This window comes from Topomyia yanbarensis, chromosome 2 (genome assembly GCF_030247195.1).
Source record: "Topomyia yanbarensis strain Yona2022 chromosome 2, ASM3024719v1, whole genome shotgun sequence".
Classification (NCBI taxonomy): domain Eukaryota; kingdom Metazoa; phylum Arthropoda; class Insecta; order Diptera; family Culicidae; genus Topomyia; species Topomyia yanbarensis.
In genome coordinates, this window is record NC_080671.1 from 423,499,445 (window position 1) to 423,522,540 (window position 23,096).

At 40.8% G+C, this 23,096-nt stretch overlaps 2 protein-coding genes across 2 annotated transcripts in view; one reads left to right on the plus strand and one right to left on the minus strand.

Annotated features, from left to right (window-relative positions):
- LOC131685281 (inositol-trisphosphate 3-kinase B) overlaps positions 1-23,096 on the plus strand; it is a 486,498-nt gene that overhangs the window by 21,362 nt on the left and 442,040 nt on the right. The window lies entirely within an intron of this gene.
- LOC131680948 (uncharacterized) lies at positions 9,013-10,275 on the minus strand. Its single transcript, XM_058961663.1, has one exon. It carries the CDS (start codon positions 10,273-10,275, stop codon positions 9,013-9,015), a length of 1,263 nt encoding a protein of 420 aa, XP_058817646.1.

Below are 23,096 nucleotides of genomic sequence, written 5' to 3' on the forward strand. Positions count from 1 at the left end.
GGCACTCATGAGCAGACAGATCCAGCATGCTCAACACACGCAACTGAAAATAAAAGCAAACAGACAAACACGCCACCACTACTTAAGCCCAGCTCCCCGTTTAGGACCGGGCAATAGACTTATCCAGCTGGATTGGTATTAGGCTGTGCACGCTGACGAAGTCGACATAAAGTACAATTCGCACGACACATCAGGCAACAATGCATATCTCTTGAAATTTTGAGGAATTCAATAATTTAATACTCGGTACTCTATAATGGAATGCCTGATATTTCAATGACGCTCTAGAGAAAATAAAATATTTGCTGTATTAGAACGCGCTCACCCGGGTAAATAATCCAGTCCTTGTCAGTTTCACCGTATGCTTTCGATGCTCACATGAACAACTTGTAGGTAGAAAAAACACCTTGGGATCTCACTCACACTGCAACCCTAAAACGATTGCTATGTATGCCTCTATATATCCACACACAGGTTCACACTTTTTTCAACGCGTCATCGAAAGACCAACCGATAAGTGAGTTTTGTCACAATTTTCTGCCATTTATCACAGCCTCTCAGGACTTGTTATTATTCCACACAACACTCAATTAACAAAATGCAATTATCGAGCACTTTTTCCATTGGAAACACCTATCAACAACTATAAAACACGCGGTCTGTTTTTCCATCGACAAAACACGTCCTATACCTAGCGCTCACACAACACCACTGAGAGAAAAGTGGGAAAACAGGAAGTCAAAAACCCGAAGAGCAGAAAAACAGAAAAATAGTAAAACAGTAAAACAGAACATCAACACAAAAAAGAATCAGAAAACAGTAAATTAGAAAGAAGAGAAAAACAGAAAAGCGGAAAATAGATAAACAGAAAAATTGGAAAACGGAAAAAACAGAAAGTAGAGAATCTAGATAATGGATAAACAGAAATACAAAAATACATAGAGACAGAAAAATTGACAGATAGAAATATAGACAAAGCAAAAAGGACAGAAAAACACAGGGAAAACAGTAAAAAGAGAAAAAACGTTTGAACGGCAGGGGTGGGTGTGGCGTAGTTGGTAAATCAATTGCCTTGTACGCAGCGCACCTGGGTTCGAGTCCCGATCCCGCACATGGGGTTAGAAATTTTTCATAAGAGATTTTTCTAGCCCGAAGAGGCGAATGATCTTAAGGTTAAAACCTCTATAATCGAAATAAAAAAATTAACGGCGCAGTAAAACAAAAATACCGAAAAACATACAAAAAGAAAACAAAAAAAGACAGAAAAACGAAAAAACAGCAAAATGGAAAACATAGATTAACAGAAAAAATAAAGATACGGAAAACAAAAAAAAGAAAGCTACAAAAATTTAAAAACAGAAAAACTGAAAAGCTGAAAAACTCAAAAACTGCGAAACTGAAATACACTGAAACCTCCATTTACGAACCAAACCGGGGGTTCGTAAATTGAATTAGTTCGTGAAAAAAGTGTTCGTTATTTGGGATTTAGTTCGTCAAAAAAGTTTGCTTCACATTCTTATTAATATTCGTTGGTTGAGCAATATTCTCGATAACCCTAACAATATGGGTATTTTTGGAACGGGCTTGATAAGTAAATACTGAAAATGGACAATTGGAACCTTTTCGAAATCCAAGATGGCGACTTCCGGTTGAGCAATATTCTCGATAACCCTAATAATATGGGTATTTTTGGAATGGGCTTGCCAAGTGGATGCTGAAAATGGATAATTGGAAACTTTTCCACGTTCAATATGACGATTTCCGGTTGAGCATTATTCTTTATAACGAACAATATGGGTTCTATTTCCGTCATGCACTCGTCAACCCCATTCCTAAAATACCCAACTTATATTAGTAACAATTAACTAAAAATACATAAGTATATAACTTCATGCTGTAATATACGAACTCAAACTTTCCAAAAAGAGTTTGTTATTTCGAATTTAGTTCGTAAAAAAAGAGTTCGTTATTTCGAATTTAGTTCGTAAAAAAAGTTACTTAAATCGAATATTACGTAAAAAAAGAGTTCGTAAATGGAGGTTTCAGTGTACAGAAAAAATAGGGAAATATAAAAACAGATAAACAAGAAAAAGAGGAAAACCAAAAAAGGGAAATGAAGAAAAATAGAAAAACAAGAAAAAGCAAAAAAAGAACAGAAAACGGAAAAACTGATAGACAGAAAAACAAAAAAAAGACAGAAAAAAAACAAGAAAACAATAAATCAAAAAACCTAAGGATAGAAAAACAGAAAATAGTGAAACAGAACAATAAAACAACAAAAAGAAACTGAAATCAGAAAACTGAAAGCAGAAAAAATCAGAAGGGTAGAAAAATGGAAAAACAGAAGAACACAAAAACAGAAAAAAAGTAGAAAAAACAGATTGACAGAAACACAGAAAAATATAGAAATGGAAATGCTGAAAAGCTCAAAAACAAAACAGAAAAACAAGAAAACTGGAAAAAAGGAAAGCAAAAAACAGAATAAAAGATAAAAAGGAAAACAGATTCATAAACAAAAAACAGGAAAGCAGAAAAATAGAAAAACAAAATAACAGAAAAACTGAAAATCGGTAGAACAGTCAAAATACAAAAACGGAAAACTGGAAAGCAGTAAATAGAAAAATAGAAAAAAAAACAGAAAAAAATAAATTCCGCCAAACAGAGAAACAGGAGAACAAAAAAACTCAAAAAACAGAAAAATAGAATAATAGGAAAATACAAAAACAGAAGAACAAATAAGAGACAAACAATAACAGGTAAACAAATAAATAGAAAAACCGAGCCACAGAAAAGTTGAAAACCAAAAGCAGAAAATATAGACAAACATAAAAACCGAATGCAGTGGAAAAAGATGATCAGAAATATAGAAATAAAAAGAAAAAAAATAAAACAGAAAACACAGAAAAACGAGAAGAGAAAACCAGAAAAATAGAAAAACAGGATAATAGAGAGACAGAAAAGAAGAGAACCGAGGAACGCAAGACCAAACAGAAAAACAGAGATAAACGAAGAAACAGAAAAAGAGAACAACGAGAAATTGAAAAATTGTAAAATATAAGAACAGATAAGCAAAGGAACAGAGAAACCGAAAACAGACAAATAGAAAACAGGTAAAGAGAGAAATTGAAAACCAGAAAACAAAGAAGTCGAAAAACCAAAGAAACAGAAAACCAGGAAATCAAGAAAACAGGAAAACAGAATTTAGGTAAAACAGGAATTAGAGGAAAAAGAAAAAGAACATGAAAACATGAAATCAGAAAAAACCGAAAAATATGAATTTAGAAAAGTAGAAGAACAAAAAAATGGAAACACAGAAAAACCAAAGCAAAATGAAAATTAAAGCAGAAAAAACCATGAAATGAGAAACAGAAAATGGAAAGAACAGAAAAATAATAACCAAAGCAAAATAAATTAAACAAAACATGAAAATAGAGAAAGAGAAAGGCAGAAAACAAAGAAATGAAACAGGATAAAGAAAAGAAAAAAAAGAGAAAGATAAAAATGAATAAAAAAGATAAGGAAAAGAAAAAAAACGGATAGAGAATAATGAGAAAAAAAATTAAAATACGAGAATGGACAAAAGATGAAAACAAAAGAGAACAAAGGAAAAGACAAAATAAAGAGGAAAAATGGAACCGGGGGAAAAGAATTTAACAGTTCACGTTGAATGTGTCGTGCCATCTGAGACTTCATCCGACGAATACCGTCATACGACAAGCCCAAATCAAGGTCACATAGCTTTGTAAGCTACCAAATCAAACAATGTCCGGTGAGTCAACGGATCCGCGAGATCAATCATCATAGCCAATGGTTTTGTCTAAGAGGAACTCACACATACTGCACCCCTCAATCGGAGCAGGAAATTAGAATATTGGCATTGATTCGGATTGATGTACTTAAAATAGAAACAATGGCTTGAAGTGAACAGATCGTTCTAAATACTACATTGGGTTTTTTTTTCTGTTTAAGTTGCGTTAACGATCTAAGACCGAGATCATTCAGCTAACGGACGAGGAGGTTAGTAATTGATCACGTGCTGCCATTCGAATAGAGATGCCACCTTTATAATAAGGTGTTACCATCATGCGATGTCTAGTCGATGGCGCATATGCAAATGCCAGCCAGCAGTTTTTTCTCCTTCTTTATGATGTCTGTATTTATTTACGCCTAATCAGCAATCCAGCCGACAGCCGGGCATGATGGTGACGCTAATGCAACCGGAGGCAGTCACTTTCTGCCTCGTCGTTTATTTTAAATAGATATGTTAATTTGATACTGACTCGCGGGTAGCTCAAAGGAGATACACTCAACAATGTGTGCAATGCATTCGAGTATACTTACACTACAGTCGTAGAAGTGGGACGCGGTACAGGTTGATCTTGTACGACGAACAAAAAAAACGGTAGTTCCTTCTCGAGTCTGTCTTGGCGAACTGTTGTCTGGTTCGAACGTCCTTATGAACTATTTAGTCTCACAGCAGATGGGTTAGTAAACTGAGTGCATCACGTTTCGAAACTTTAGGGTAACTGCATGCTCGTTTCGGGTTCATTCTAAAATCTGATTTGAAGCAAGATCACGCTTAACTACCGTTCTGCTCTCATCCAATTGTCAGAATTAACCCAGCTCAAACAATACATGACATCTTACTAACCATTGATTGATGATTATACTTTGTTCACTTTGAATTTGCAGGGGAAGCAGAAACTGACTGGGGGCTGCCTACACGACATGGACTGTACCTATTAGCGCTAAGTGATGTGTCAACAGGCAGTAGTATCCGATCTTGTTAGAGCTCCAATGGCAGACTGCTAGACAGACTAAACTGAATGAACTGATCGAGCCGCACATTTTTGTACTTATCCAACAAGCAGTACAAGTGACAATGACATTGACTCGTGTGGGGTGCTGGTGCAGTTTTGTGCTATTGGCGTTTTGCACTGAACCGAAAGTCATTTTGAATGGCAGTTGATTGCTTCCCACTTGCATATGTCAGTTTGTCCGATCATCATGATTTGCAATGATTTGTGGTTTTAAATTAAAAATCAGTGCTTAGATTTTATTTTCAATTGCGATGGTGAGATGTATAAGCAAATGAATCGATTGAAAAATATCTTGAATACTCACCATCACTGTCTGGTTATTATTTTAGAAAATTCAATTTTCTGCTCCATAGTATGCGTGTTGATTTCACCATGACAACAGCTGAACAATGCTTAAAGCTAATTTATTTGCCTTAATTTACGAAATCTTAGGTTTTGCCAACTTACCTTTACAGATTTTGCGACAAAAAGCTATTATTTTATATGTTGTATCACTCCGTGATGTATTCATAAGGACATAATTCAACATTTCCCGCTAATTGAAAACTATTGCTTCCATCGATTTTATTGGTACTAAATAAGCGCCACACTGCCAATAGCAGGTTACAATTGCATCATTCATAGTCCCGCAAGTTGCTTTTTTGTTGGTCTCTACACCGAATCGAGTTAAAACATTATTTGCCATTTTTTATAACCACCACTCATTGGATTTAATTGCTTCCCGAGCTGTAAAACCGCAAAATGACACCGATTGGCGGGAAAGTGAACCAACGACTTATTTAAGTATTAAGCCAACCCGACCAGAGTAAACCGTAAGCAAGCCTTCCTGAGACACCGTGCGTTTTTTTTACGACTAAGGCGATTAAAGAGCACGTTTTAATTTGTGTTTATGCAGCAAAAACAGCTTCACCTCGTCCGGCCAAATATTGGCAAACCACCGTCGCGACGCGGCGTGGAGATCCCATTTCCTCTGCTTGCGCCCGTGAACCGGCCTACTCTGACAAATACGGTAATGTTTACTCCCCGGCGCGGAGGAGTTCGTGGCCAAAACAGCATATGTTTGCTGTGATAGAATCGTATAGGTATCTGATTTGACTCACATATTAGGGTGCCTGAAATATAAAGCACTATATCGAAAACCGCATTTCAAGAAGACTGGCATCTTTGTTCAGAATCTAGCGACAGTTTCAGCAACGCTTCTTCCGGGTAAAGGTGGTACTTTCTTTAGTGATAGGGTGAGTGAGCCAGTCGTGGCATTAGTACCAGTTGTTCGTACTAGTAGATCCAACCAACCATTAACAAAAATAGGAGTAAAACCAGAGTATTTCATAAACTAATATTAACATATGAACTTGTTTCAAATTGATTCCTAAAATTTTACATTGAAACATTCATGTTGAACGATGCATAATTCATTTCAAATATAAACCTTCACAAATAAGCAGTGTTCCTAACTGTAGAGCTAAAAACTATACATTTTGTTTTATTAATATTAACGGAAATATGTAAAATGCACAGATATTAGCAAGAAATATTTTTTTTAAATGTGTTTAGTATATTGTACTGTAGTTTTTCATGGGGCGAAGAACTAATGCACCAATTTAGTATGTGCTACATTTGGCCTTAGCTTACGCGAATTGATTTTTCCGATACTCCTGGGCTTTTAATCTAGTGACCGTTGAATTTTTCACTCTACACGTAAAAATAAACACAGAAATAAATACAGAATAAGTTCTTTTAACTTAAATTTAGGTACTTTTGAGTTGTGCGTCGCTTACGCACTTATTAGTGTTGTCAAAACAAAGCGAGAGATTCGACTCAGTCGAGGTCTTCCGTGCAGTAAGGTACTTTTGAGTTCATACTATGTTGCGTTTCGGCTTCGCCTCATCAGAAACCGACACTAACACATTGTCGGAATAGATTAGCGCCGGCTTGACGCAAATCCCTTAAAACTAAAACACACTATGTGTTTCAATCAAACGACTGATCAAACGTGATGTCCCGTTCGAGCAGAAGTTCTGTTTATGCCGATGAGACACAAGTGAAGCCGAAACTTGTCTTGGCATAGCAGGCCTATGCGAAAGCACTATGCTATATTTCACCCTAAGGAGGAAAATTTGGTAAAAACCAAAATTTCTCACTAGGGTGAAAATTTGTTGGTAAAAACCAGTCTTTGTACAGGAGGGCACAAATCCTTATTTCATACTATGTTGCGTTTCGGCTTCGCCTCATCAGAAACCGACACTAACACATTGTCGGAATAGATTAGCACCGGCTTGACGCACCCTAGTGAGAAATTTTGGTTTTTACCAAATTTTCCTCCTTAGGGTGAAATATAGCATAGTGCTTTCGCATAGGCCTGCTAAGCCAAGACAAGTTTCGGCTTCACTTGTGTCTCATCGGCATAAACAGAACTTCTGCTCGAACGGGACATCACGTTTGATCAGTCGTTTGATTGAAACACATAGTGTGTTTTAGTTTTAAGGGATTTGCGTCAAGCCGGCGCTAATCTATTCCGACAATGTGTTAGTGTCGGTTTCTGATGAGGCCAAGCCGAAACGCAACATAGTATGAAATAAGGATTTGTGCCCTCCTGTACAAAGACTGGTTTTTACCAACAAATTTTCACCCTAGCGAGAAATTTTGGTTTTTACCAAATTTTCCTCCTTAGGGTGAAATATAGCATAGTACTTTTGAGTTGTTTGGAGTATACTCAAAATTAGGTAAATTCAACTTAAATTTAAGTAAATTTAACTCAAGATTGAGGTTTGATTTTTGCCGTAGTTAAATGGAAACTACCTTCCACACGGTTTACCTAATTTTACCTTCCTGCAGGATATCACGAGATTGAGTCAAAAGTATTCAATTTTAAGTAGTTTTTCGGTGGCGCGTATAGTGCGGTGTCAAATTACTAAACATTTACTTGTATGCCAAAGTCATAAAGTTCTTTTCGCCGATTTGTTTGTTGCGAAAACTATTTAGCATCAAATTCCGTTGTAAATCATCGAGGTAAGTACCTGAACCACTATGTATCATTCCGTGGATGGATCCTTATTTTACTTTTACTGCAAAATGGGGAAGTGCGTCAAGATAAAAGCTGCGCGGTACCCGGAAGAGGCGTTACAAATGTGCATAAAACGAATACGCAATGGCATGGCGAGGTATGCCGCATGCAAGAAATACGGCATTGGCCACTGGCAGAACAAAAAGACTTCGGGGCCAAGATCTCAGGTCAGTACATATTGCAAAAATATGGAGGCAAAATAATGGTTATTAGGTTTTTAGGAAAGGAATGGTTTGAATCATTTATGCGCAGGAATTCAGGATTTTCCCTGCGTACTTTGGAAGCTATAACAGTTGCCAGCGAATGGGTAGTGGACATCACAGACATTACAAAAACAATTTCATCCCGTTCTAACAGCTATGGAGTGACTGGATGAAATACAACTTAAAGAAGAAGAAAAATTAAAGCAGAAGAAGCAAAGAAAATGCAAGCAGGTCAACGCCAAAATTGGATAATTCAACGTGAAAAAAATAAATATCGTACGGGCTTAATCTTTGTCTTCTGCTAATGAGGGTCGAGCTTAGGCAGTGGCAGGATCGCCGCTGCCCCCCCCCCCCAGTACACCATCCTGTGGTTGGCTTACTTCACGTCGCGCTGAACATCCAGGACAGCAAGCTTGGCTACAGGCCGTTCGTACACGCCATTCGCCGTCCGTACAGTGGCTGATCGTATCTGACCGTCTCTGGAATTGCAGGTCTCGATGATCTTTCCCTTCGGCCAACAGTTTCTCGGCAATTTCGGATCGATGACGACAACGACGTCTCCTACACATACGGGTTTCGTATGGATGAACCACTTCGTCCTTCGGGTGATCTCTGGTAGGTAGTCTGTTAACCAGCGCCTCCAAAATCGAATGACTGGCGCTTGCGATGCGCGCCAGCCTTGATGCAACACGATGCCGCTGTCGTCGTTTACAGTCTGTGGCTTCGTTCCATTCGAGGAACTGAGCAGGAAATGGTTCGGAGTTAGAGCGGGGTCCGATTCATCATCGATCGGAACGTGGGTCAATGGCCGAGAGTTCACTACGTTCTCAATCTCAGTCAGAAGGCTCCGGGGTACTTCATCGGTCGGTTTCTTCGTCGGGCAGATGGCGGCCAGATTCTTTTTAACAGTGCGGATCAGGCGTTCTCAACTGCCGCCCATGTGCGGCGAAGCTGGAGGGTTGAACAACCATTTAGTTTCGGAGCTGACGAACTCTGCCATCATCGCCTGTTGGTTGATAGCGGACTCGGCATTCCGTAGTTCTCGACTTGCGCCGACAAAGTTTGTCCCACGGTCACTGTATATCATCCTGGGCGAACCGCGACGGGCGATAAAGCTGCGTAGAGCCATGATGCATGAGTCCGTGCTAAGTGAGTGTACCAGCTCAATGTGTATCTCACGAATGGTTGAACAGGTTGCGAGCATTCCCCATCGTTTTTCCACTCTTCTACCGACGACGACCTCCATTGGCCCGAAGTAGTCGATCCCAACGTGCGTGAATGGACGTGAGAATGCCGCGAGCCGTGCTGGCGGGAGATCGGCCATGATTGGAGGACGTGGAACTGAGTTATCATCTTTACAACGTTGACATTGCCTTCTGACTTTAGCGTAGCAAACTCTTACTCGCGAAATCTTATATTTCTGTCGGATTTCATTTATGGTGGTATCATGGTTCTGGTGGTGGTATTTTTGGTGGTAGTATGCTATGATCAAGGTGGTTAGGTGGTGGTCGTGAGGTAAAACAATAGGATTCTTTGCGTCTTCTGTTACGTAGTCGCAGAACTGTGTTCTACCCTTCATCCTGATGACGCCCCGTTGATTGAGTACGGGCGTTAGCTGGTACATTTCGATGTTCTTTGGAATTTGCTTGCGTGGTTCTTCCGGGAATTCCTGTGCCCTACGCAATAGGGTCACTTCTCCTTGGTATGCTTCCAGTTGCGCGTGGCGATGAAGGTAGCTCTCTGCCTTCTTGAGCTCTTCTGTTGTTGGTGGACCCGAAACGATCGGCTTCCCTTGGAGTTTCAGTTTGCAGTTGGCTGGAAGGCGGTATACATATCCGACGATATTGACGAGTCGCTTCCAGCTGGAGAACTTATTCACATCGATTACTGCTTCAGGGACCGTGTAGTGTAACAGAAGATTGGGGCGAAGCTCTGCGATTGTGGAACCGCTTTTGGCCGGCGATTGTGGCCACTCCGCCTCCGGACGCCAAAGAAAATCTGGTCCTTTAAACCATCTACTGTCGGGAGTCATATCCGGCTGATCAGTCCATTTGGTAGCGTCATCGGCTACGTTGAGCTTGGTGGGCACCCAGCGCCATTCATTTATCTCAGTGATTTCGAGAATCTCGCTAACTCGAAACGCTACAAACTGGGAGTACCGTCGATGATCCGAGTTTATCCAGCACATTACGTCCCCGGAATCAGTCCAGAAAAAATGGTTAGAGATCGGAATAGAAAGGGATTCTCCAATCGATCGTACTAATCTTGCACCTACAACAGCTGCTTGGAGTTCAAGCCTCGGAATTGAAGTGAATTTCAGTGGTGCCACCCGTGTCTTGGCCGAGACTAGAACGCACTCCACGATCTTGTTCTGGACAAAGCGTAGATATACGGCGGCGGCAAAGCCGTTCTCACTGGCATCGACAAATGTGTGCAGCTGTACCTCATAATTTGCACTGGAACTAGTCCGAATACGGTAGCATCGCGAATCGGGTCATTCCATTGAACGCCAGGTCGCCAAACTTCTTGCAGTAAAATCTTCAAGAACATCAGGAAGATAGCAATCAGCACCCGCAGTACTTCCCTTTTAGTAGGATACCGTTGGCCTTCTAGTAGCGCTCGATCATGCCGGTTCCAGCCGACCTTGTAGGTGAAGGCGTCCGACGACGTACACCACCACATCCCTAGCACCTTCTCGGTGGCCATCTCGGATGACAGATCCAGATTTTTTTCTTCGATGGTTTCTTCCTTCAGGGCTGCCAATACACGACCAGAGTTGCTAATCCAGTTACGGATTTCGAACCCGCCTTTTGAGTGTACGAACTTCACTTCCTGTGCCAAACTGATTGCTTCCTCTTCTGTTTCTACGCTCACCAGCATGTCATCCACGTAGTGCCTTTTCGTTATGACTTCCGCTGCTACCGGGTGAAGTTGTGCGTAGCGCTCGGCGTTGGCATTTTTAACATATTGAGCACAGCTCGGAGAACAGCAGGCACCGAATGTCATCACACGCATAACGTATGTTGCGATTTCTCCGTTCTCGTCTCTCCAGTAGAACCGTTGGCACTGCTGGTCTTCTTCTAGGATATCCACCTGGTGAAACATTTCACGGATGTCTTCTGTCAGTCCAACTCGATGCTCCCTGAACTGAAGAAGAATGGAGAATAGAGAACAAAGCTGATCAGGACCCTTCAGTAGTCCGGAGTTAAGAGATTGGCCGTAAGCCGTGGCCGCTGCATCCCATACTATTCTCAGTTTCCCAGGCTTGTTTGGGTTCGTTACGGGAAAAACGGGAAGGTACCACGTACGAGCGTATGACTGAGCGAGCTCCAGACTCGAAAGTTTCCTGATATATCCTTTGGTAATATAATCTGCAATCTGTCGGTTGAGGGCTTTGGCTAACACTGCATCCTTCTCCATGCGTTTCTCAAGAGAGTAAAACCGTCGAAGAGCCATCGCGCGGCTGTCAGGGAGACGAACGTCGTCAAATCGCCAGAGTAGCCCCGTCTCGTATCTACCGCTTCTGAATTTTGTAAGTGACTGTAGCAGGTGTTATGACCGACGATCATCGGTAGATAAGAGTATGTTGTCCGGTTTCGATACTCCGAGACTGTCCAGGGGAAATACTCCTTCATACTACGATGTAGGCTTTCGTCCATCTGTTCTTCTGGGTGGTGTTTGTGAAACGCACATTGGACTATATGGGGAGCTTCTTCGACATGACCACCGTATACAGTCCATCCTAGCCTTGTCTTAGCTGCGATCGGCTGATCTATTCGACCCTCTCTGCTTTGCAAAACCAAACCGACTCGTGCATGCTTCAGTCCTATCAGGATACGCGGCTGTGCCTCATGATACGGTTCTATTGGCAGACCTCGTAAGTGTAGGTACAGTTGCGACAACTCGGTGATGTCCAGAGTTTGGCGTGGAAGCTGTAGTTCGTCTACCGTTCTTACGTTACGCAGATTAAACACCTTGGTGTTGCCGTTTACTTCTGCTATTCCTACATCAACGATCCGAGAGTTCTCTTCGTGACGCTCTTTACCTCCTGTCCACCGCAGACAGAGTGGATTGACTTCACCATCTAACTGAAGCTCGTCAGCCAACCCGCTGTCGAGAAGTGTAAGTTCTGAACCGTCATCAAAGAAAGCATAGGCATGGACGGCCTTGTTGATTCCTTGCAGTACTACGGGTAAGTATCGGAACAGTATAGCAGACGACGACGCTCGATGATAGTTGAACCCATGAGCCTTTGGCTCGGTACAGGTTGTACAGACGAAGAATGCACGGTATTTGGTGGAGGACACTCGTTTTTCTGGTCGTTGTGTAACAACTCGTGGTGTCTGACGATACAGCCATTTTTGCCGCAGGGTTTTGCTTTGCAGTTCCCATTGTGACGACGTAAGCATGTTCGGCACAAACCAAATTCCCGAACCGCAGCCCATCTCGCATCTCGAGATAGTTCCAGAAAACGCTTGCATTTGTCTGCCACTTTACATGTACCCTTGCACGTTGGACAGTCGTAGTTGACGCGTGCTTTGGGCTCGAGTGGCGCCCTGTCGGTGGCGTCTGGGTTGGGCGTCTTATATGCCAGGATCTGCTCAGGTGATTCAAGATGAGCGTTCAAGAAAGCGTTGCCCTTCTTAGGACCGCGACCTTCATTACGTGCCGGCTTATGCTCCTGTACAATCGAAGGGACGGCCACCGTGATCACGGCTTCAGCAAGAGAGTAGACCTAGTTCCCGAAGGTCGCCAAGTTGACCCTGGGTAGAGCTCGACGATGGCACGCCCAGTCCAACTTTATCGTTGGCGGCAGTTTATTGACGAGTTGCTGAAGTAGTGAGACATTGTAAAGGTGGTCCTCCAGCCCACACGCGTCCACTGTTGCACAGAAGTTTTGTACATTCACCGCAAAGTCGACTATAGTCTCTAACTTGTCCTCCCTCAGAGGTGGTAAGGCATTGATCTTGGCGATCAGAGAATATACAATGGCTTCAGGTTGTCCAAACATCATTTTCAGAGTAGCCATCACTCCTGGAGCGTTAGAGGGGTGCATCAGACGGCTCTTAACCGCTTCGTATACTCGTCCTTTTAAGCTCTTCTGCAGCCGGATAATATTCTCGTCCAGCGTGAATCCGCACATCGCAGTTGTGCTGTTGAACGATGACAGAAAGATCGGCCAATCTTTAGGATTACCAGAGAATGTAGGTAAATCCCTTGATATTGCTTGTCGAGCTGCGAGCTGTGCCCCGGTGGGCTGACGGGTTTGTTGTGGTTCTAAAGGGTTCCTATGTATAATGGATCGACTATGCTTCGATGCACGTTGGTACGCCAAGCCCCTGTCCTGGAAGTGGCTGCTGCTCTGCTCGGTCCGGATTGGTGATCGAATTGGGTCTGTTGATGCGGCTGGGGGTTCGAACGGATGATTGATTGTCTGGACAAGGGCCACATCTTTCCGAATTCTGCACCGAAATTGGCCTAGAATGTATGCTACCGTTGTCAGAAATCCGATAATACGATTGGTTACTTCGATGCGATGCGTTTTGTTCCGAACACTGCCCATTCAAAATATCCTGATGGTCTTCTGCCCTGTCAGAAGCGTTGTGCGTTGAATGTTGTTGTGGGTTGAAGTGTTTTGTAACCGAATCGACCATATGTCCTTCACTCTGAAGCGTGTTGACATCATTTATCCAGTCGTTCACGCGACTCAAACCGTCGTAGGAGTACACATTCATCCGGCTTGCCATCTGTTGGAGAATGTTGTATTTCCTATCCACGTACAAACGCTGCTTCACTGCTGCTTGTTGATCAAGCGCATGCTCCTCTTCCAATTTCAATAGCTCCAGTTTCAGCAGCGAATTCTTAGGAGATGCGTATGAGACCATTGAGAGAGATCCTCTGGGTGGTTATTCCGAAAGAGCCTTCTGCTTGACCGACTTGCTTGTTTTATTCAGCTGCTGCTGTTCTCGCTGCTGCAACTGAGGGGTACTGGAAATTAGTTGCTTCTGGCTGGCTCCTGGTCCCTGCTTTATGCTGTCTGTGACTTGATTCACTATCGCTGGAGTCTGGTTTGAAATCGTAAATTTTCGCTGGATCCCTTTTGCCGTAGTACAGTTGGGACAGCTCCAGCTCTGGTCCTCGATCTCCTTCGTTATCCCCACGCAAGCGAAATGATGCCACTTGTCGCACTAAACCATGTCGTCGGTGTCCGGACCACCACATATCTTACACGCCCGACCTGGAAGAGTTATATCGGGTTGTGGCTCTACCTCCACATTCTCTTCGGCCACCATTGACACACCACCAAACGCACCATCTTCCACTTGTATTTCACTACCGCTTTCAATTCCGGCTTTTGCCTTTGACTGCGAACCTTTCGAACCACTTTTCGCGACCGCTTTTGACCGACCCGACATTGCTCAATTTAGACTCAATCCGTAAACGAATATTATAAGATGTTGACAATTTTAGTCAACGTGCATTAAAGGGTTATTTCCGAACGTATAATCTCCAACAATAAAAACAACCAGCGTAGGTTTTCGGGGTGATAGGGAGATTATAATATTCCTGTTGGGGCAACGCGGTTACAATGACAATATTTTTAGGTTAGGTACAGTTCAGTACAGAAAATTTAGGTTTAGTTAAAGAGATATCACTTACGTTTGGTCCTTCACTTAGTCTTGAGATCGCTTTCTAATTGATTTGGCAATTCAGTTTATAGTTCAATTGGCTGTCTCCTGCTGAGGAAGTTGATTCCTGTATCGATTTGAACTGTACTGGCGTCGGTATTACATAGGCTTTTAGATTATGATAGCATTAGTAATTTAAGTTAGTTTTAACTCTCAATTTAAGTATGTAGCATATAGAATCTCACCTTCTAGGCTTGTATTGTAAGTAGATGTAAGTTAGATTTTAAAGCGGTATTTTTAGGCTTAATAAACCCCAAGTATTTCAATAAATCAATTTATAAATATACTGTCTTGTACACTAAAATTTTCACACGTTCTTCTGCCTGCTTCTAGTTGTCTACTCACCGGGATCACACATGACAGCTGCTATACCCGAGCAGAAGAAAATAACTGCGGAATACTAAATTTAGGTATCAATACCAACGACTGTTTACCACAATGTGGTATGAATGAGCTCTGCATAAGAGGTAAAATACCAAGAAAAATAACACAGATATGTTCTACAAATAACTATTTGATAATGAAACGAGTTATTATAATACCTGAATAATAATAAAACATTTTTCAACGTTCCAATAACAAATTTCACTTTATGGAGGTATTCAATAAGGTATTGGATTGGTATTTGTAAAAATAACTGGAATACATAAATAATACTAAAATAATGTATTATACCTCATTGAGGTATTAAGCAGGTATTGAAAAATGTTTCTTCAATACCTGCCTAATACTTCAATGAGGTATAATAATCAATTAATACTAAGTTGTGGCATGAATACCAAAAAATAGTATGCTCGGGTTATTGCCCAGTTATTTTCTCCTGGTCGGGTACAGTCTATACCAGCCGAAGTGACACTTGACGGGTGGCTATACCTGCCATGAGCCCAGTGGGCTTGTTCCTACAGTTCGATGCATGCAGAGTGCGGACCAAGGCACGTAGCAGATGAGGTGCGCGCGGACCAGTTGGGTCCGATAACAGGCAGCATAACTACGAATCTCCCGAGTTCACTAGCATGTGTCCTGATAAAGGTAGACGTGGCTATCTTTACCGTGACAGGTCGGTTGTCAGAATCTTGTGCCCGATCGTTGATTTTCTCATCGTTATGTATGAGAATCTTGATTAAAGCGCTGACACACACAACAATCAGTTTTAAATTGTTATGCAAAATGAATGGCTTCACCGGGTCCAATTTGTTGAACGTTATCAGGATTGAACGCCTGCCGTGGTACAACTCGATTAAGGCAACTTTCGTAAGCCTTACTTCCATTTTCACTTTTAGTAAATGTTTCACATTATGAATGCTCGGTCTTATACGAAGGTATAATGTTGGCAACCGTTTTTTAAAATCCTTATGTGATCAGCTATCTATTCAGTTAAACCCACCCACAAAATTAAATTGTTACGCATTTGCTGGAGATATCTTGAATAAGTCTTTACGAAGCTAATTATTTGAAGATTAGATGTACTCAAAATCTTAAATCGCGAATAAGTTAAATTTTGTTAGATGAAAGTGCCTTCCCATTCTTTTCCTATTGGCGAGAGCCACCAATGAATATAAGCGACAAGTCCAAGGGAAAATAAATTCCTATGTCTGCTTAGACACTACACTCTATCACACCCCTAGCGCATGCTGTCCTCGATTGACCTCGGCCCACACTCACTTAATCATTCGAAGCACACTGATGCCAACGTCGTAAACCTCTGATGACGTCAAACGACCGCGGAATGCCGCTGGATCAATTCTATTTAGGTCTAATTCAGCAACAATAGAACTAGTAAACGACTCACCAAATATACAAAGCGAGACTTGCCGCAGACTCTCTATCTCTCGGCTTCCATCAGTCGCCCGTCGCTTAGTCGTTCGTTGCAAAACATATCCGAGATCCCATCCCCCGTGTCCCCAAAGGGGGGTTGTATACCACTATTTGTCTCTCTACCTATCTCTCGAAGGGTAATTTATCTATTTAGCATGATCTTCGCGGCTGATTGCAGTTTATTTTATTCCGCCGCGCCGAGTACAAATTGAACGCGATCCCAATCGCGAACCGTGTGACTTGCCGGGGCAAATGTAAACCCGACGTCCACCGCACCGGAGCGTTACTCGAAGGAACCGAATCTCAACGGGGATTGGGGAGGGCGAGAGCGAGTACCCGACAAGGGGATCGCGACAGAAACTGGTTGACCTCATCAACCATAAATCAGCGTGCCATTGCACCAACACTGCGTCGCGATTTGTCCGGTCGGAACGGTGCACGAATCTCGGGGAAAATCGCAGACAGAAGGGCTGCGATGGATTTAATAAAAAAAATGCGATATGCAATTTTTCATTTCATGTGGATATTCTCGGAGGTCTCCGGAGAGAAGTTGTTTCTTTTGGAAGATCGGTTTGGAACCATCAACCATCTTCGGTTGGTGGTGTCACGCGGTTATTCGAAGTCAGTGTGATCGATCATTTTCAAGATCATGGTCAACGGGTATGTCGGGGCGGGATTTTTTTATTTTGTCGTGCGACTCGCACCACAATAAACGAGGGGATTGTTGTTGGTACCTGTTGCAGTCAATAATTCAGAAAGATATTGTGTTTAATAATTATAATCCGTATATTCTTGAGTACTGGCATGCGTTTTTTTGCGTAAATTGCAAAACAATCGGAGTTTGTTGTATATAAAACTATATTCTAGGCTATTGAGAAAAATATCACTGTTCGAAAAAAATGCTGCCCAGCTCCAGAATGAAAGATATAGGAACATTTGTGGAGCCTTTTTGTAACATTAATAGGCGCTAATTTGAAATTGTGCCTTTTAAACATGTTTTTGCCTTTTTCATAATGAAAGGATATCCAATCACTCTGAAAACCGACTTTTTAGCCGAGTCTAGTCTCATATACTATTCGACTCAGTTCGTCGAAATTGACAAATGTCTGTATGTGTGTGTTTTCAAATCTCACTCACTTTTCTCAGAGATGGCTGAACCGAATCGCTCAAACTTGATTTCAAATGAAAGGTATAACGCTCCCATAAGCTGCTATTGAATTTTTTGACGATCGGACTTACGGTTCCGGAGTTACGGGTTGAAGAGTGCGGTCACCCAGCAAATTGCAGGATTTGCAGGTCTAGGTCACTAATGATCATTCTAAGCAGCTTTGACCACATTGGCCACTTATGACGGTTCTTGATGCCCCCGGGTACTTTCTAAGTTCGTAAGTTAATGTCACACCTTTTTCACAGGGAATTCTTGACCGATTTTTATAAACTTGGTGTCAAATGAAAGATACAATACTCCCATGGACTGCCATTGAATTTCATTCATATCTGACATTTGGTTCTGGAGTTACAGGTTGGTTATTGCGACCACATAGAAATTTCCCAGCTAAAAATCCCCAGTTAAAAATCCATTTCTATTTGCAAGTCTAGATCACTGATGGCCAATCAAAGATTCCTTGAATATAATGTCCACTATCGACAGTTCCAAAATTTTCGGGTTCTGGACGTATTCCAGAATTAGTCACATCGATTACTCGGTGATGACTGAACCAATTTTCATAAACCAAATCGCAAATGGTGGGCAAATATCCGGCGTCGGCGGTAAAATATGATGATGAGTTATGTTCTACCATAGAGCATGCGGTAGACTTGGGTGCAACGCCCAACTTCTACTTAGCAGAAGGCAAAGAATTCTTCACATTTCCTTTCGATCATGTCCATATGAGTCTGCCTAGTCTTAGTTTTCCGTTCTAAGTTTATAACTGATTCGCTCTAGAATACCTATCCGTCTTTCAATTTCATTGCTTTCGTTTCTCTTAGTCTCAAATTTGCCGAAAACAGCCAACAAAATCGATACAGTAAAACTATTAATTGTGACTATCACCGTTTATTGGAGCGCTAATAGTTACATAAAATATCTGTAGAATTGAAGTTATTGCAATTGTTCTGATTGAATGTCACTGGAGCAGTGCTGCCAGAATCATTTTCAGTTATCGGTGAAAAAAGGAGATGTATATTAAGGATCGGTATGTAAAAATTAAGCATTTCATTTTTATTATTGGATAACAGTTTGTTAGTTGGAAACAATTTGATTTACTCTCTTAATTTCATAACTTTTTTTAATATTGTCTAATTTTCATTTGAGCTAATTTAATTTATTTGGCCAATTTCATTTATATTAATCATTCTATCCATTTTATTAGTAACTTCTTTTATTTTTTTGCCTCACAATCATTTTAAATTTTTATTTGTTGTATTTGTAGGGATACGGAAACACGTCTTCTCTGGTTCGGTGTGTAGATGGTTATGATTCAGTTTTATTATGTCAATCTCACCTCAATACATTTCATAGTCTACTAAATTACTACAATCTCTCCCATCTTTTAATAGTATATGATTCACTAATTTCTAATTTAATTATTTCTTTTACCTATTTAATTACAATGATAATTATTAAGATATGAAGGGATGCAAATTTTTCGCTTGCTTTTTCTTTCGCTGAACGGGTGTGGTCGTTTCTGGCTTGATCCAGATTGTAATTTTTTTTCACTAGTTTCTGGTAATCTTGATTCGTTAAATTTTTCGATATTTAATGGTTCGCGTACGATTTCTGCCTTATGATTGTTTTCAGGGTTTGAAACTTTTTCTGGAAGAATTAATGTAAGTTAATTCGATCTGGAATTTATTTGTTTTAAGTGATTAAAATATTTAAAATGATACCATGTGCAGTATTTATCAATGGGTTATTGTTAACAACCCGCTTCGTATGATTAACGTGACGATTTGTAATAACACCAGTTTCTAAGTTCTTGAGGTATAATCTTGTCCCTTCTCGTTGTATAACAACGTGTTCTTCTGGATTGAATGTGGTAGTTAGCTTGTTCTTTTTTATTAAGTTCTTTACAATAACGTGATCTCCTATATCAGTGTTACATGGTTTCGCTCCTTTTTTCATGTTTGTATATTTTCTTCCTTTTTCCTTTGAACGCTCGTCATTTTCTTTTGCTTTCTTTATATCTACCGTTCGCTTTATTTCAGGTTGTTTGTCCCGAATGTTCCTTCCAAACATAAGCTCGGAAGGCGAATAATTCGTAGTTGTATGTGGTGTTGCCCGATACGCGTGTAAAAAGTCTTGAAGGTCCGTCTTCCAATCACGTCCCATTGTTACACTTATTTTTATTGTTTTAAGTACTGTACGATTTTGCCTTTCCACTAGTCCATTTTGAAAAGGAGCGTATGGAACTGTGTGTTTAATAGTTATTCCATTTGAAAAACAAAACTTTGAAAAATCTTCTGAAGAGAATGGTTGACCATTGTCGCACACTATTTCTGTTGGGTAGCCAAATCGTGCAAAGATTTCTCTTAATTTTACAATCGTGATTTTGGCTGTCATTGAAGCCATGATTACAACTTCAATGTATCTTGAGAAATAGTCGGTAATTACTAATAGATGGTGACCTCCTGGAACTTCTGTGAAGTCTATCGCGATCTTTTTCCAAGGTTTGTTTGGCATTTCAATTCTGGAAATTGGTTGGATGTTGGGTTCAGACACCAGAATGCAACCTGAACAGCACTGGACGAATTCTTCTATCATCTGGTCCATTCCTGTCCACCATACTTTCGCTCTTAGTCGACGTTTCATTGAAGATATTCCAAGGTGAGGATCATGTGCTAGATGTAAAGTACGTTTCTGTAGCGATCTAGGTATGATGATTCGTTGTGCTTTCATGACTACTGTTTCATCACTCGTGAGGCTTTCAGCCAACTTCTTGTATCTGATTAATGTTTTCGGCCAGCGTCGTGGACTGTAGGGTAACCAACGGATAAGCTCTTGCAATTCATCATCCTCTTTAGTAGCAGTTATTATTTCATCTAAAGATATTGCTATTGGACACACATCAACAGCTACCATTCTAACAATTCTTTCAACTTCCTCGTCAAAACTTGTGCCGTGGTCAGGAATGGATTGACACAAGCGTGAAAGGGGATCTGCAATATTTCCTTTCCCTGGTCGGTAGATAATTTTAAAATCATAGGACATTAACCGTAATTTCCAGCGCTCTATACGGGGAGAAGGTTTCAATCGTTCGCCGAATATAACGACTAAGGGTTTGTGATCAGTTATTAACCAGAAAAATTTTCCATAAAGGTAGTAATAGAATTTTTCACAGGCCCACACCAAGGCTAATGCTTCACGTTCGGTTTGTGCATATTTTTGTTCGACTTGTGTTAAAGTCTTCGAAGCGTAGCAAATAATTCGATTTTGTTTATCTTTTCCTCGTTGAATTAAAACAGCGCCTAAACCTACTGGGCTCCCATCTGCTATCACGAATGTTTCATCATTCGGATGATAAAACCCAAGAGTTTTCCGTTCTAGTAAAATAGATTTGATTTGATTGAAGGCTTCTTGATGGATTGGTTGCCAAATGAATGGTGTTCCTTTACGAGTCAGTAAGTTGAGAGAATGTGTTATTGTAGCCATGTCAGGTATATGTCGATGTACAAAATTGACTAATCCCAGGAAACTTCTTACTTCTTCCGATGACCTGGGAGGTTCTAAACGTTCAATTGCTGCCAATTTTTCACGAGATACGGATATTCCTTTACTGGAGATATGATATCCAACAAAATCAATTTCCTTAATGTTTTTCTCGACTTTTTCAAAATTTATAAGCACGTTGTATTCTTGCAATCGCTTGTATATCATGTTAGTTTTATGAGCAAGCTCATTTTCGTCTTTGGCGCAAATCAGAATATCGTCAATGAATATAATGAGCCACGGAAACTCGGCGAAAATCGTCTCCATCACTTTCTGAAAAAGTTCTGGAGCTGCTGAGAGGCCAAACATGAGTCGTTTGTAGCGCATCAAGCCCAGCGGAGATATGAAGGTGGTAATATACCGACATTCCTTTTTCAACAAAACTTGATGAAAAGCTTGTCTAATGTCTAGTTTTGTGAATATATTGTTTCCACCAATTTTCTGTATCATTTGCTCTAATGTAGGAAGTGGATGCACTTCTCGAATAACAGCTTTGTTTGCTTCCCGCAAGTCAATAATAATTCTAACCTCATCTAAGCTCTTTCGTTTTACTAGCATTGGTGACACCCACTCAGATGCTTCATTTACGCGCTCAATGATATCTTGCTGCTCAAGCTCTTTCAGTTTTTTTAATGTCAACTCTTCAAGGGGAAATGGGATGCGTCTCAAACTTTGGCGAACTGGGGGATACTTTTATCAATTTTTATGTTTGCCTCAATCCCTGTATGAATAAAACATCAGCATTTAATCTCAGAATAAATATTATATTGAAGTAAATTGAAATAGTAATCAGATTGACTAAGCAGCACTAATCCTTACCACTGATACAGGGGAAAATCTCATTGTTCAGAGTTTGCACAAATTGGACTAGCCCCAATTTTATCGCGGTATCCCCAGATAGTAGAGAACATTTTCCGCGTTGTATAACATAGAACGTGGTATCTGCACACTTGTTGTTGAATGAAACCTCCGTTTCGACCTCTCCTAGTACATGTAGCGGCTTATTAGATCCATAGGCGTTAAAAACCTTATTGCTGCCTTTTTTCGTCGAGTACGCTTCAAATCCTATTTGTTTTAATAACTTCCAATCCGCCTCACTTAGAACGTCCTCATCTGCTCCAGTATCGATGATTAGCAGTATAGACACTCCTCCTACACTTGCCTTTACGGACCGCTTCTTGGCACCAAGATGAAATAGATCAAACACTTCTTTTTCGTTGTCCTTATTTGATTCGTTGACATCTTGAATTTCTCGTACAAATCGCTTCCGCTTTTGTTGATACTCATTTGGCTGATGTTTCGTCAGATTGTCGAATTTCTTGCGTTTCAAGAAACAACAACGCGTAAAATGACCGATCCGATTGCAGCTATTACATTTGAGCGATTTAGCTGTGCACGTGTTAGGATCATGACGCCCATCGCATCGATGACATCTGGAATATTTTATAATTTTATTTCTTGCGTTCACTTTCAAGATGTTGTCTTTACAGGACTTCTGCTCGGTTTCTGTTGAGTTTTTAATAGGCTTTTCTGCATCGATGTTGTTCCATCCGCTTAGTTGGAAATCTACAGACTCGTGGGCTCGCCCGATAGCCAATACCTCTTCTAGACTATGATCTCGTTCCAAACATTTCCTCTTCAGGCTCATGTCCTTAGTTGTCATAATGATTTGGTCCACTATGATGCTATCAACTTGATTGCCATAGTCACAATTGGCCACTTGCTTTTTTAATTTGATAACAAAAGCGTCAAGCTTCTCGTGTGGACCTGGTGACATTTGCCTAAACTTCTGTCGCT

Bases quoted from the DNA above. Each gene is read 5' to 3' on its own strand.
- LOC131680948 (XM_058961663.1), bottom strand. From the start codon at position 10,275: ATGTGCTGGATAAACTCGGATCATCGACGGTACTCCCAGTTTGTAGCG.